Source organism: Dasypus novemcinctus, chromosome 13 (genome assembly GCF_030445035.2).
Source record: "Dasypus novemcinctus isolate mDasNov1 chromosome 13, mDasNov1.1.hap2, whole genome shotgun sequence".
Classification (NCBI taxonomy): Eukaryota; Metazoa; Chordata; class Mammalia; order Cingulata; family Dasypodidae; genus Dasypus; species Dasypus novemcinctus.
This window is the reverse complement of record NC_080685.1, coordinates 1,901,960-1,913,980: the sequence shown is the minus strand read 5'-3', so window position 1 is coordinate 1,913,980 and position 12,021 is coordinate 1,901,960. Positions and strand designations below refer to the sequence as shown.

The 12,021-nt window shown below is 43.3% G+C and overlaps 1 protein-coding gene across 1 annotated transcript in view; it reads right to left on the bottom strand.

Moving 5' to 3' along the window:
• The window catches only part of LOC131273118 (kinesin-like protein KIF28P), a 137,945-nt gene that overhangs the window by 113,823 nt on the left and 12,101 nt on the right, over positions 1-12,021 (bottom strand). The window contains exons 2-3 of the mRNA XM_058275359.1: positions 3,515-3,709; positions 1,198-1,401 (exon numbers count right to left, since the gene is read on the bottom strand). Coding sequence (XP_058131342.1) covers positions 1,198-1,401; positions 3,515-3,709 — 399 coding nt within the window. The remainder of the gene's footprint in view (positions 1-1,197; positions 1,402-3,514; positions 3,710-12,021) is intronic.

The following is a 12,021-nucleotide window of genomic DNA, read 5'->3' as shown; positions in this document are numbered from 1 at the left end:
GACGAAGAGCCACGGAAAATAACAGGAGGCGTTTTGGTTTTGTGGGAAATACTAATAGGGCATGTGACAGTGACTTGGAGCATCTAGAAAAACAGAAAACTAGACATTAAAAAAAAAAGGCAATTTAAAACTCCAAGAAAAAACAGATGTAGAAAGGATGTACTTGTGACCTGGCTTAGCAGTGACCAATATTTGCACAGCTAATATGTTAAACACTATTGATTTAACTAAATTTTGTAATATAACCATGCAGGGGTATGTGCCAGAAAATGTCTGTGTGGTATGGCAGAGTGAAATCCTCTTTGACAATGGTGAAAAGATAATGGTAAAGTCCAAATAGCTTTTTAAGAAGGAGGAATCTTCTTTACTCATAAATACAGCTAGAGGATTGAATCTGTGGGGAGAAGGGGTAGAGGAAGAAAAGGAATGAGCAGGGATTGCATAAGAGGCCAATGGTTTCCTTTATAAGACTCTCAAAATTATTTGAGATTTTTGAAAATTGGCTTATTAAGATATACATCACACACCATACGGTTCACATATTTAAAGTGTACAGTGCAATGGTTTTCAGTATATTCAGCTGTACCACCATCACCACAATCTAGAGCATATAATACAGATTTAATCTCTTTGCCATATAGAGGAAGCAGAAACAGAAACTGTGCTCACAGGTATTTGTAATTTTTATGAAGCTAGTTATGTTAATGTTACTCTCCATTTTAAAAATGTCACTAATCAATGAATCAAAAATTTAGCCTTAGGACTCCTATGCTAGGACAAGTAAGAAACTATGCTGGGTCAGGTAAGAAACTAAATGATATTATTAAGAAATAAAAAATAAACCCTTAAGATGAAGACATACCAACAGCTCGATACAAGAGGGCAGCAAAGGGAAGCATAGACTCACATCAGCCAAGGTTTCATGTCATGTCAACAATAATCCCTTTTGGTGTTAACGATTAAGATGTCGGCTTTACAAAAATTTATCTCCTTGAGTTTGCCTCCTTAGAACCAGAAAAATCCCTCAACATTTTTTTTAGCTACGACATGGTTTTTCAATCACGCAAATACTTTGGAATGGACAGTTAATGTTATCCTGAAACAGCAACGCTGACGATTTCCAGGGGGTGGCTGGGAGGTTGAAATGGAAGAAAAAAAAGCAATTCCTCAAAGAAGGGATTCCAGAATAATACGCACCTGGTATTCCTGATTTTTTCCCCGATTCTTAATTTCTTGAAAGAGCGCCTCACACACATTCGGGATGATGCCCTTGTTCGCACCAAACCCAAGCATGGAGTAGCTTTTCCCAGAGCCGGTTTGGCCATAGGCAAGGAGAGTGGCGTTGTAGCCCTGCAGGGCACTGTCCAGGACCCCTTTGCCAAGATCGTGGAAAACGTCTCTCTGGGAAGGAGATCACAGGAGTCATCTTGGGGCACATGCAATTACTCTCCCCTCCTTTTCACATATTCCTAAAATCTGATATATATTCTGGTTTCAATGAATTGCACCTTAATGAGTATCATATGGATCAACTTGAAGTACGACTCACAAGCTTTCTCAGAACCAGTGGACTAAAGCTGGAAACCAAAAACGGGAATGTACTTAATCACGAATGTCAAATTGGAGAACACCGATTATGAACATCCGTGGCTCGTGCAGGGCACCTGTATCTTGAACTAGCTAATATCCATCCGTAATGAATTTGTGTATTTCACAGCCTTGTCAAAATCTGGGCAGGTCTTTAAAGTTAAGCGATGACACTTCAAGGCACCAAGGGGTAGAGTCGGTGGAAGGTCTTTCTCCACCTCCTGTTCTTCAACCCTAAGAAGAAAATGCAGAGTACTCACCCTGTGTTCAGCCCTCCACTGATGAGCCCTGCTTTCCCCACAAGACCACTGAATCGGAAACATTTCTCTGACACATACATGTATATACATAATCTTTTTTTTTTTTAACTGGGAGACAGGCTTGTGCCCACAATTACTTCGAAGAGTGCATGTAGTCTGGCTCCTTTTAATATCTGGGCCTGGGTCATAGGCAGCATAATTCTCTTATTTGAAACTGTTTCAAAGGGTACTGTGGCGGTTTGACGTTATTTATGAATTCCAAAAAGAGATATTGATTATGTTTGTAAACTGGTCTGTTCCTCTGGGCGTGATGCCCTTTGATTGCATTGAATTCAAAGGTTTTATCTTCATTTGATTGTGTTAAGGTTAGGGCTTCGATTTGACAAGGCGCGCAGGGTGTGCAGGCTGGAGTCCTGCCCCCTTGGTGGGCTATATAAACCAACGCTCACTCAAGGAGAGCACAGAATAAGATGCACATGTGAAGAGAGCTCCACAGACCTGGAAAAGAAGAGGACTTGGATCCCATAGCCCCGTGAAGAGAGATGAGCCATTTGCCTGATAGTCTACAGCTGACCTTATAAAGAAACCAGATCAGGTGAGCCTGGAAAGAAATGAGCCCGGGGAAGAGAGAGGAGCCCTGGGCCAGCCTGCACCTGGGATTGGAAGAAGCTGGACTCACTGAGGCTTGAGAGGAAGAGGAAGGCTGAGTCCTGGCAGACCTCACCCGCCATCTTGCTCCAACATGTGCAGCTGGCTTTGGTGAGAAGGCAACCCTGAGTGGGACTCTTTAGGGTCTTGTAACTGTAAGCTTTTACCCCAAATAAATACCCTTTATAAAAGCCCGACTGGGTTCTGGTACTTTGCCTCACTATGCCTTTGGCTGACTGATACAGGTACCTTCCTCTTTACTCTCTAATATCAGCACTAAAACAGTAAGTAAACATTACACGTGCCATTTGTTGCAATATATACAACTATGTAATTCATAGGATTTATATTTCTGGGGAAAATGCATATACCAATAGCGTGATTTAGAAAAGGACAAACAGACAATAATAAGTTTTCTTATACTATTTGTTTCTCATGGGAAAGGAATATAAATGATTACACGGCAAGGGTTAGGGGAGTTCCAGGCATATTAAAAATATCTTTATTGAGGTAAAAATAATATTCATTAAATTCACTTATTTTAGGTATACAGTTTGGTTAAATTTTGCCAAATATATTCATCCATATGACCACTACAACAAACAGAATACAAAACTTTTTAGCATCTCAAAAATTTCCTGTGTGCTACTTTGTGGTCAGTGTCCCCGTCCCCCTCCCCCCTTCAGCCCCTGACAACCAGATTTACTCTTTTAACTATAGTTTTGCTTATTTTTCCTAGCTCAGAGAAGCAAAATATAATTGACCTGACTGCCATTCCGTTTCTCAAAGCATGCCAGTACATTGGTAAGTCAACCGGCTTGGGTCTCTGGAAAGAAGTCAGGCAATCCTGCATTTCTGAACCTCACATTAAGCAGGAAAGAGGCACATGTTTAAAGTAGAGACAAACTCTCCTATTGAAGCATGTATTGACGCTTGCTTTCATAAAAAATTATGGAACTTTATACTGTGAACACTTCATCAAAAAAAGCTGTCATTAAAACTGTTTTAAGGAACTTTACCTGGCCTGCGAATTTTCGGCTATGGTCAGCTGGAATAAGCACACCATCTTTGTCCTGTTGAAATCCACTGTGAGACCAATATGCCCGGTCAAAGGTGAATGTCTTCACGTGCTGTGGGTTCCTGGGGTCCTGTACTGTGGTGGTGGTATTGGAATGCATGGAAATCACACATTTGCTCCCAGAATTCTTCTCTCTCTATGGTCAAATTACAAATTCAGGATCAGTCATTATCATTTTTCTTTGCCATCCAAGTTAAGTGTTTTGTAAATCTTTACACCTAATAAGAAATTAAACCAGGTTACTTTATAGTAAACCACCATTCATTTTTTCATTCTAATTATGTCATTCTTAGCAGCTGCGATGAGAAGTAGTCACTCTCACAACTCCTCACCATTTTTCGCCGTTTGTCTGCAGTCATTAACTTTCTGAGAATAGCCTGCTATCTAACACCCAACTCCGATACCAATGCCAACAAAACCACAGCACAGAGCTAGACCTCCGGCAGGACGGCGTGATGAACTCTGCTGATTTGCTCCCCAGGGAAAGTGGTAAAAATCATTAAACAAAAACACACCCGAAAAACAGTCATTGGAATCCTCTGGAAATGGCCCTAAGGACAAACACCAAATTAAAAAGCATCTCTTCAAGAAAACCTATGAAAATTCAGTAAGGAAGGCAAGAGTCTGTGGTACTTGAGCAAAGACCCGCCCACCGGTCCACTGCAGACTGCTGCAGCCAAAGCCAACGCCCTCACCCGCAGGTCCCAGTCGGAGGGCTTTCTTCCTGGGAAGAGCAGGATGTCAGTGTTTCTTCTCCTGCTCCCAGCCACCCATTGCTGAGGCTGTGTCCCAAGTGAGTGTGGATGAGAGTGAGGCAGGTTAGTGGAAGGAAAGGGAAGACTTGGGACAGACCTGAAAACCCGACAGACAACATGGCCGGCAGACAACATGGCCATGAGACCCCTCCTGGAGACGTCCTGAGGGATCCTGCAAGACCCTGGAATGAGAATCTCATTTGGGACAAGATCTTATTTGGAATGAGAATCCCATATGGGGTCAAAGGAAAGCCCTGGATATCCAATGCCTCACCATTGGCCCCCTGAGAAAAGACAGGTGCGACATCCAATCAGAACAGCAAACAGACTTTAAAAAGCTCCGACCTGGGGTCCTAGGCGTGCAATGCACCCTGTGGTATGCCCACGGTCCATGCATCAGACCGTGCAGTTTTCTCATTTTCTTGTTTCTTTTTTTTTTTTTTTTTTTTTTAAAGATTTATTTTTATTTATTTAATTCCCCTCCCCTCCCCCGGTTGTCTGTTTTCTGTGTCTTCTTGCTGCGTCTTGTTTCTTGTTTCTTTGTCCGCTTCTGTTGTCGTCAGCGGCACGGGAAGTGTGGGCGGCGCCATTCCTGGGCAGGCTGCTCCCTACTTCGCGCTGGGCGGCTCTCCTTATGGGTGCACTCCTTGCGCGTGGGGCTCCCCTACGCGGGGGACACCCTGCGTGGCGCGGCACTCCTTGCGCGCATCAGCACTGCGCATGGGCCAGCTCCACACGGGTCAAGGAGGCCGGGGGCTTGAACCGCGGGCCTCCCATGTGGTAGACGGACGCCCTAACCACTGGGCCAAAGTCCGTTTCCCTCTTGTTTCTTAATAAGCTCTTTACTCCCTTACCTAACCTATGGCATGTCCTTACCAGAGCCATCCAGTAAAATTATTTGGTGAGCCAGCCAGGAGACAGAGAGGCTGTGGTGGTCCCCAAGAGGCCCCGAGCCCCAGGACTCTCACCTTGGGCTGGGCCGGGAAGCTCGTTCCTTACTCAGCCTGGGGGAGCCCTGAAGTTCCTCTTAATCTATCACCTCCGGGCCCCTGAGGCTGCTTGCCTGTAAGTCACAGATTAGTTTCTGCTTCTTAATTGCCTTCAAAAAAATTTATTGAAGTATGTCACTCACACATAAACATACATAAATGATAAATGTACAGTAACAGTAGTGAACTTACAAAACAAACATACATAGCATCATACAGGGCTCTCAGACCTCACCCTACCACCAATACCTTGCATTGTTGTGATACATTTTAGACTAATGATTAAAGAACATCCACAAAATATTATTACTAACCAAAGTATCTTACATTTGTTGTATTTCCCCCCGACCCACCCTATTATTATTTTTATATTATTTGTACATGAACACACATAAACAATAACTACAGTAAAAGTTGTGAACTTACAAAGCAAACATGCATAAAATCATGGAGGCATCCCATACATCAACCCACCACCAACACCTTGCTTTGCTATGAGACATTTACTACAAATTGTGAAAGAATATCATCAAAATCTTACTACTAGCTATACTCTTTATATTACATTTGGTGTATTTTCCCCTCATCCTACCCTATTATTTTTTAAATATATTTTTATGACAGAAGTTGTAAACTTACAAAACAATCACGCAGAAGTGCAGAATTCCCATACAAAACCCCTCTATCAACACACCACACTGTGGTGGAATATTTGTTACAGATTATGAGATAATATCACCAGACTATTACCAGGTCCATAGCGTACATTTGGCACACTGTTGCCGTACTCCCCCATTATCAATACAGTACAATCTTGGCATAGATTCACGAATATCACATTATTACTGTTAACCACAGTCCATAGGTCATTCCAGTTGTATTTTTCCCATGCTTCTCTGCATTCCCACCACCCTGCAATAGTGATGTACATCTGCTCTAGCTGACAAAGGACACTCTTGCATCTGTTCCATCAACCACAATTCTCAGCTAGCTCTAGGTTCACTGTTATTCAGTCCCTAGATTATTCTCTAGCTTTCTGTTAATTGGCATTTACATCCCTAGGCTACTCTTTTCAGGCACATTACTATTTATAAACTAGTTGTTACTCACTATAATGTGTAACCATCAACTCTATACATTTCTACACTTTTACCGTAAAGTTCATTAAAAGTTCTCCATACATTAAACATCAGTAGTCCATCTCAGTCCTCCTCTTATCTCCTTTAAGAATCCACCACCTACCACCAGATCTTGAAGATGTCTTCCTACATTTTCTTCTAGAAGCTTTATGGTTCTTGCTTTTATTTTAGGCTTTTGATCCATTTTGAGTTAATTTTTATACAAGGTGTGAGATGGGGTCCCCTTCTTTTGGCTATGGATATCCAGGTCTCTCAACACCATTTGCTGAATGGACTGTTCTGCCCGATCTGGGTGGGTTTGACAGGCTTGTCAAAAATCACTTGACCCTAGGTGTGAGGGTCTGTTTCTGAACCATTAATTTGGTTCCATTGGTCTATATGTCTATCTTTATGCCAGTACTATGCTGTTTTTACCACTGTAGCTAGGTAATATTACTTATAGTCTGGAAGTGAGAGTCCTCCAACTTTGCTTTCCTCTTTTAAGGTGTTTCTGGCTATTGGACCCCTTCCCCTTCCAAATAAATTTGATAATCATTCTTTCCATTTATTTTCAAAATGCTGGTGGAATTTTTTATCAGGATTGCATTCAATTTATATATCAATTTGAATAGAATTGACATCTTAATGATATTTAGTCTTCCAATCTGTGAGCATGGAATGTTCTTCCAATTATGTAGGTTTTTAAAAATTTCTTTTAATAACGAGTTGTAGTTTTCCGAATGCAAGTGCTTTACATTGTTGGTTAAGTTTATTCCTAAGTATTTGGGTTTTATGTCATATTGTATTTTGGCACTTTCAGTTACTTTTATTGATATAATCTTTATTTCTAGACTCTCTTCCAAGCCTCTCTCTCCTGAAAGGCTGTAGCACACTTGTTAGAATTTCCTGCAAAGCCAGTCTCTTGGTTACAAGCTCTCTCAGTTCTGTTTATCTGTGAATATTCTAAAACTGCCTTCATTTTTGCAAGAAAATCTTGCCAGATATATGATTCTTGGTTGGAAATTTTTCTCTTGCTGTATCTTAAATATATCACACCACTATCTTCTTGCCTCTGTGGTTTCTGATGAGAAATCAGCACTTAATCTTATTGGGTATCCCTTATATGTTATGCATTACTTTTCTCTTGCTGTTCTCAGAATTCTCTCTTTGCCTTTGGCATTTGTAATTCTGATTAGTATTTGTCTTGGAGTTGTTCTACTTGGATTTATTTGGATGGGAGTATTTGTGCTTCTTGGACATGGATATCCAAGTCCTTTAATAGAGCTGGGAAATAATTTTCATTATTTCTAAAAATATTCCTTCTGACCCCTTTGCCTTCTTTTCTTCTTCTGGGACACATATTACACATATGTTTGCATGTCACTTGCTGTTGTTTACTTCCCTGAGATGGTGTTCAATTTTTTCCATTCTTTTTTTCATCTGTTCTTTTGTATGTTTGCTTTCAGTGGCCATTTCTTCAAGTTCACCAACCTTCTGCCCTCAAATCTGCTATTACATAATCTCCAGTGTATTTTTTTTCTTTTTTAAAATATATTTTTTATTTATTTTTAAAAGTTACATTGATCACACAAAATGATACTTTAATCCAGTGTATTTTTAATTTCATTAATTGTGCCTTTCAGTCCCATAAGATCTGCTATTTTTCTGTGTATGCTTTCAAGGATGTAGTTGGTGCTATAAGCTGTGGAGGCCCAAGCTGCCCTCATTTCCCCAGGGACTGATGAAGCTTCTCCCAGCTTTCTCCTTTGCCAGGGGTAGGGACATGGCCACAGCCATGTGTAATAATCCAAGTCATGCAGGCCTAGACTATAGTTGCCCAGAGAGACTGATGAAGCTTCATGCCCCTTTCTCTCCTGCCTGGGGCAGGGATGGAGTGACAGGTGTGGGCAGCAATCTATGCTGTGTGGGTCCAAAATGACCACAGTTGCCCTGGTAGACTTCTGACTATTCAGTCTGAGCCTGCTGGGTATACCTGCAGTTACCTGGATAAGCTGGCGGGGGCAGAGTGAAAATGGCAGCTACTGGCCTCTTTCCAATGTGGGCAGTTTCAAACGTTAGCTGTTCTTAAGGTTATACTTTAGCCCACCGAATATACTAATCAGTAGCTGAAGTTGGTGCCCAGTTGTCTCTCCTCCCCCATTTCTGGGAAGTGGAGCTCCCAATTCCAGCTGTGGAACAGCTCCCAAGGTGGTTTTTGCCCCCAGTGGAAGATGGGCACCAGCCTCCAGGGTGTGGAGGGCTCTACTTACGAATCTTCTTTACAGATGGGCAGTCTCCTCCTTTCATTCTTTCAAGGACATTGCAGGATGTTCTTCTGCTCTTCTGGAGCCTCCCAAACAGGTGCTTTACATACTGCTGAGAGATTAGTAACGGCCTTGTAGCAGGAGCTGACTCTAGGAGCGCCTTCATCTGCTTCCATCTTGCTGGTTACCTTGCCTTTTTTTTTTTTCTTCCCCTCCCTCCTTCCTCACCCTGCTATTTTTGCTGTCTGTGTCCATTCACTGTGTGATCTTCTGTATCTATTTCTTTTTTTGTCTTCTCTTCTTTCTCCTCTAAGATTCACCGGGATTCGATCCTGGGACCTCTGATGTGGAGAGATGCTCCCTGTCAATTGCACCGCCTTTGTTCCTGGTCTCTGCTGTGCTTCACCTTGACTCTTCCCTTTGTCCTTCTTTGGTTGCATCATCATCTTGCTGCATGACTCACTTGTGCAGGCACTGGCTCACTGCGTGGGTACTCAGCTTGCTGCACGGGCACTCAGCTTGCCACACAGGCATGTGGCTTGCCACACGGGCACTGGCTCACCACGCGGGTACTCGCACGGGCACTGGCTCACCATGTGGGCACCCACACCGGCACTTGGCTCACCGCACGGGCATGTTTTCTCTTCTTCTTTTTTACCAGGGGGCCCCAGGGATCAAACCTGGGTCCTCCCATATGGTAGGCAGAGGCTTATGACTTGAGCCACATCTGCTTCCCTTAATTGCCTTTTAATGTTGGATCTGACTGTGGAACTCAGACTCTAGGAGTGGCCATGAGATGAGCTCGCTCATGGCTACTTCCTAAGACCTCTGCAAAGCAGGTAAAAGAAAGGTCCCTAGCCTGCGCCTTTCCTAGCGGGAAAGCCCAGCTTGGAAGCTAAGGTCTGGGAACCGGACCCAGATGGCTCCCAAGACTTCGAAGGCTCTGGGGACACCCAGAGACATAGGCTCCTGATCCCTGGAACATGGGGACAGCAAGCAGGGCTTCCAACCTCCAGGACACTGGCTCGGCAAGTAATCCACCCAACCAGGTCTAGTGGTGGGATGCCTCCCAGACTGAGAATACATTTATCCTCCCCTAGGATACAGGGCAGCATCTAAGTGGGACAACCTGCCTACTGACAGCCTAAAAAGAAAGAGGCTAATCTTTTCCTGCCACTCCGTGTGGCCACAGTATGGCTGAGAGTGGCCTCTGTATGGGACCCTGAATTCCGTTAAACTTGAGTAAGAAAGGAGAGGACAGACAGGTCTGAGGGCCAGAGACCATGTGGTCATGTCTCCTTGAAATCGACGAGGAAACGTACTACCAAACTGCTCAGTTTTAAATGAGCTCAGGGAAGTTCCTCAGAGGCAGAGCTGAGAAACCAGCCTTAGTTCAGAGAAAGGTGACGAGGCTGTAAAACACGCCCTGTAGATCCTAACTCTAGAGAAGGACAGATTCCCCTAGGAACTCCAGTCTGCACCGGATATCTGGGGAAAGCAGCAGAAACTTTCCCTGGGCCCCCAAGCTTCCATTAACTCCCTTTTAGAAACAGCCTTCTCAGTTTTCAACAATCAAGGCCACACTGCCAAGATGGAGAAGGTTGGAGGGGTGGGTGCAGGGCCAGGCCAGTCTCACCTTTTAACTGCCACCGTTAAAGGCACTGTCACCCAAGGGTTACTGAATCCAGACTCCTCATCAGCAGGAACCTGGCCCCAAGCTGCCTCGCCACGTGGACCCCAGGGGAGCACAGAAGGGCCTGAATGCACAGGTAAAGCATGACCAGGAGGCCTCAGAGGACCCCTGACGTGGCAGGTAAGAACGTTCATTTCTTAATTAACACGGGAGCCAATTACTCAGCCCTAGCCTACACTCCAGACCTCTCTAACCTCGGTTGTACCTAATGAGGGCAGTGAATGGGGGCTCGAGGCCATTTACTAAAGCAACCTCCTCATGTGCCATCAGTTAAGATGAAAAGGTTCCTGGGAATTCCCAGCTCCCTGCTTATTCCCCTGTAACACTCCAATCCTTCCAGTGAAAAAACCTTTTGCAGGGCATTTACCCCTTGCCGGGAGGTAACTAATGGGATGCAGCCCCCAGAGCAGCCCCAATTCGTGTCTTGTCAGGGGCAGGGCTGCTCTACACTCCTTAGCTCTGTACTTAGCAGCTGCCCGGGATTTTCCTGGGGGAATGAAGCTAGAGGGTCCCGTATGAGGTTTCTGCCAATACAGACATTGGGAGCTTTGCATCTAGGCTATCCTAAAGGAAGGTCATTCCCTAAGCTAAGTGTGCAAAACTCTCTCCTGTTCTAATCTGTGTTTAACTTTGTGTTTAACTTTTTAAGTCTGTGTTTAACTTTTAATTTGTATTTAATTTTGTCAGTCTGCTATGCTTAGGAACTCATAAATCAAATTTGGGGTTCACCTGTTACAAATTGGATAACAGTGAAATGTAACCTAAAATTGTGTCTTTAAATGTCAATATCAATACTATCTTGCAATTGAATTTGATGTATAAAAGAAATCACAAGTGGGATTGGTTCAACTGCTGGAAGAGAAAAAACCTTAGCAACATTGTTACTAATAAGATTATTTTAGTTGCTTAGTTAATAAACAAAAGTGCCTAAAGTGAAAACTTTCTAGAAACTGTAACTAAGAGTTTAGATCATTATATAGATGCCTTTTATCATAAAATAGCAAAAGCTGAAATTGCTATCACTGGGTGGATTTAATCTAGAACCCACTACTGTGATGGTAATTTTCCTTTGCTTATGGTTACTTCAGGTCTAACAACATGTATTAGTCAGCCAAAGGAGAGCAGATACAAAGTACCAGAATTCTGTTGGCTTTTGTAAAAGGTAATTATTTGGGGTAGGAGCTTATAGTCACAAGGCCCCAAAGAGTCCATCTCAAGGTACCATAAGAGATACTTTCTGTCCTTGATACTGATAACTATGCTTATTAACCTGTTATGCCTAAAATTTCAACTTGGCCTAGTATTGCAGGGTGCCTAAGAGTTACCTCCTGAGAGCCTCCATGTTGCTCAAATGTGGCCACTCTCTAAGCCAAACTCAGCATATAAATGCATTACCTTTCCCCCAGCATGGGACATGACTCCCAGGAATGAGCCTCCCTGGTACCAAGGGATTACTACCAAGCACCAGCTGGTGATGTGACCAGAAAAAGACCTTGAATAAAAGGGGGAAATGTTAAAGACAAATGAGTTTATATGGCTAAGAGACTTCAAAATGAGTGGGGAGGTCATCAGAGGGGTTGAACTTATGCACGTCTCAGCAGGAACTCAGAGACAGCCAAAGTAGATACA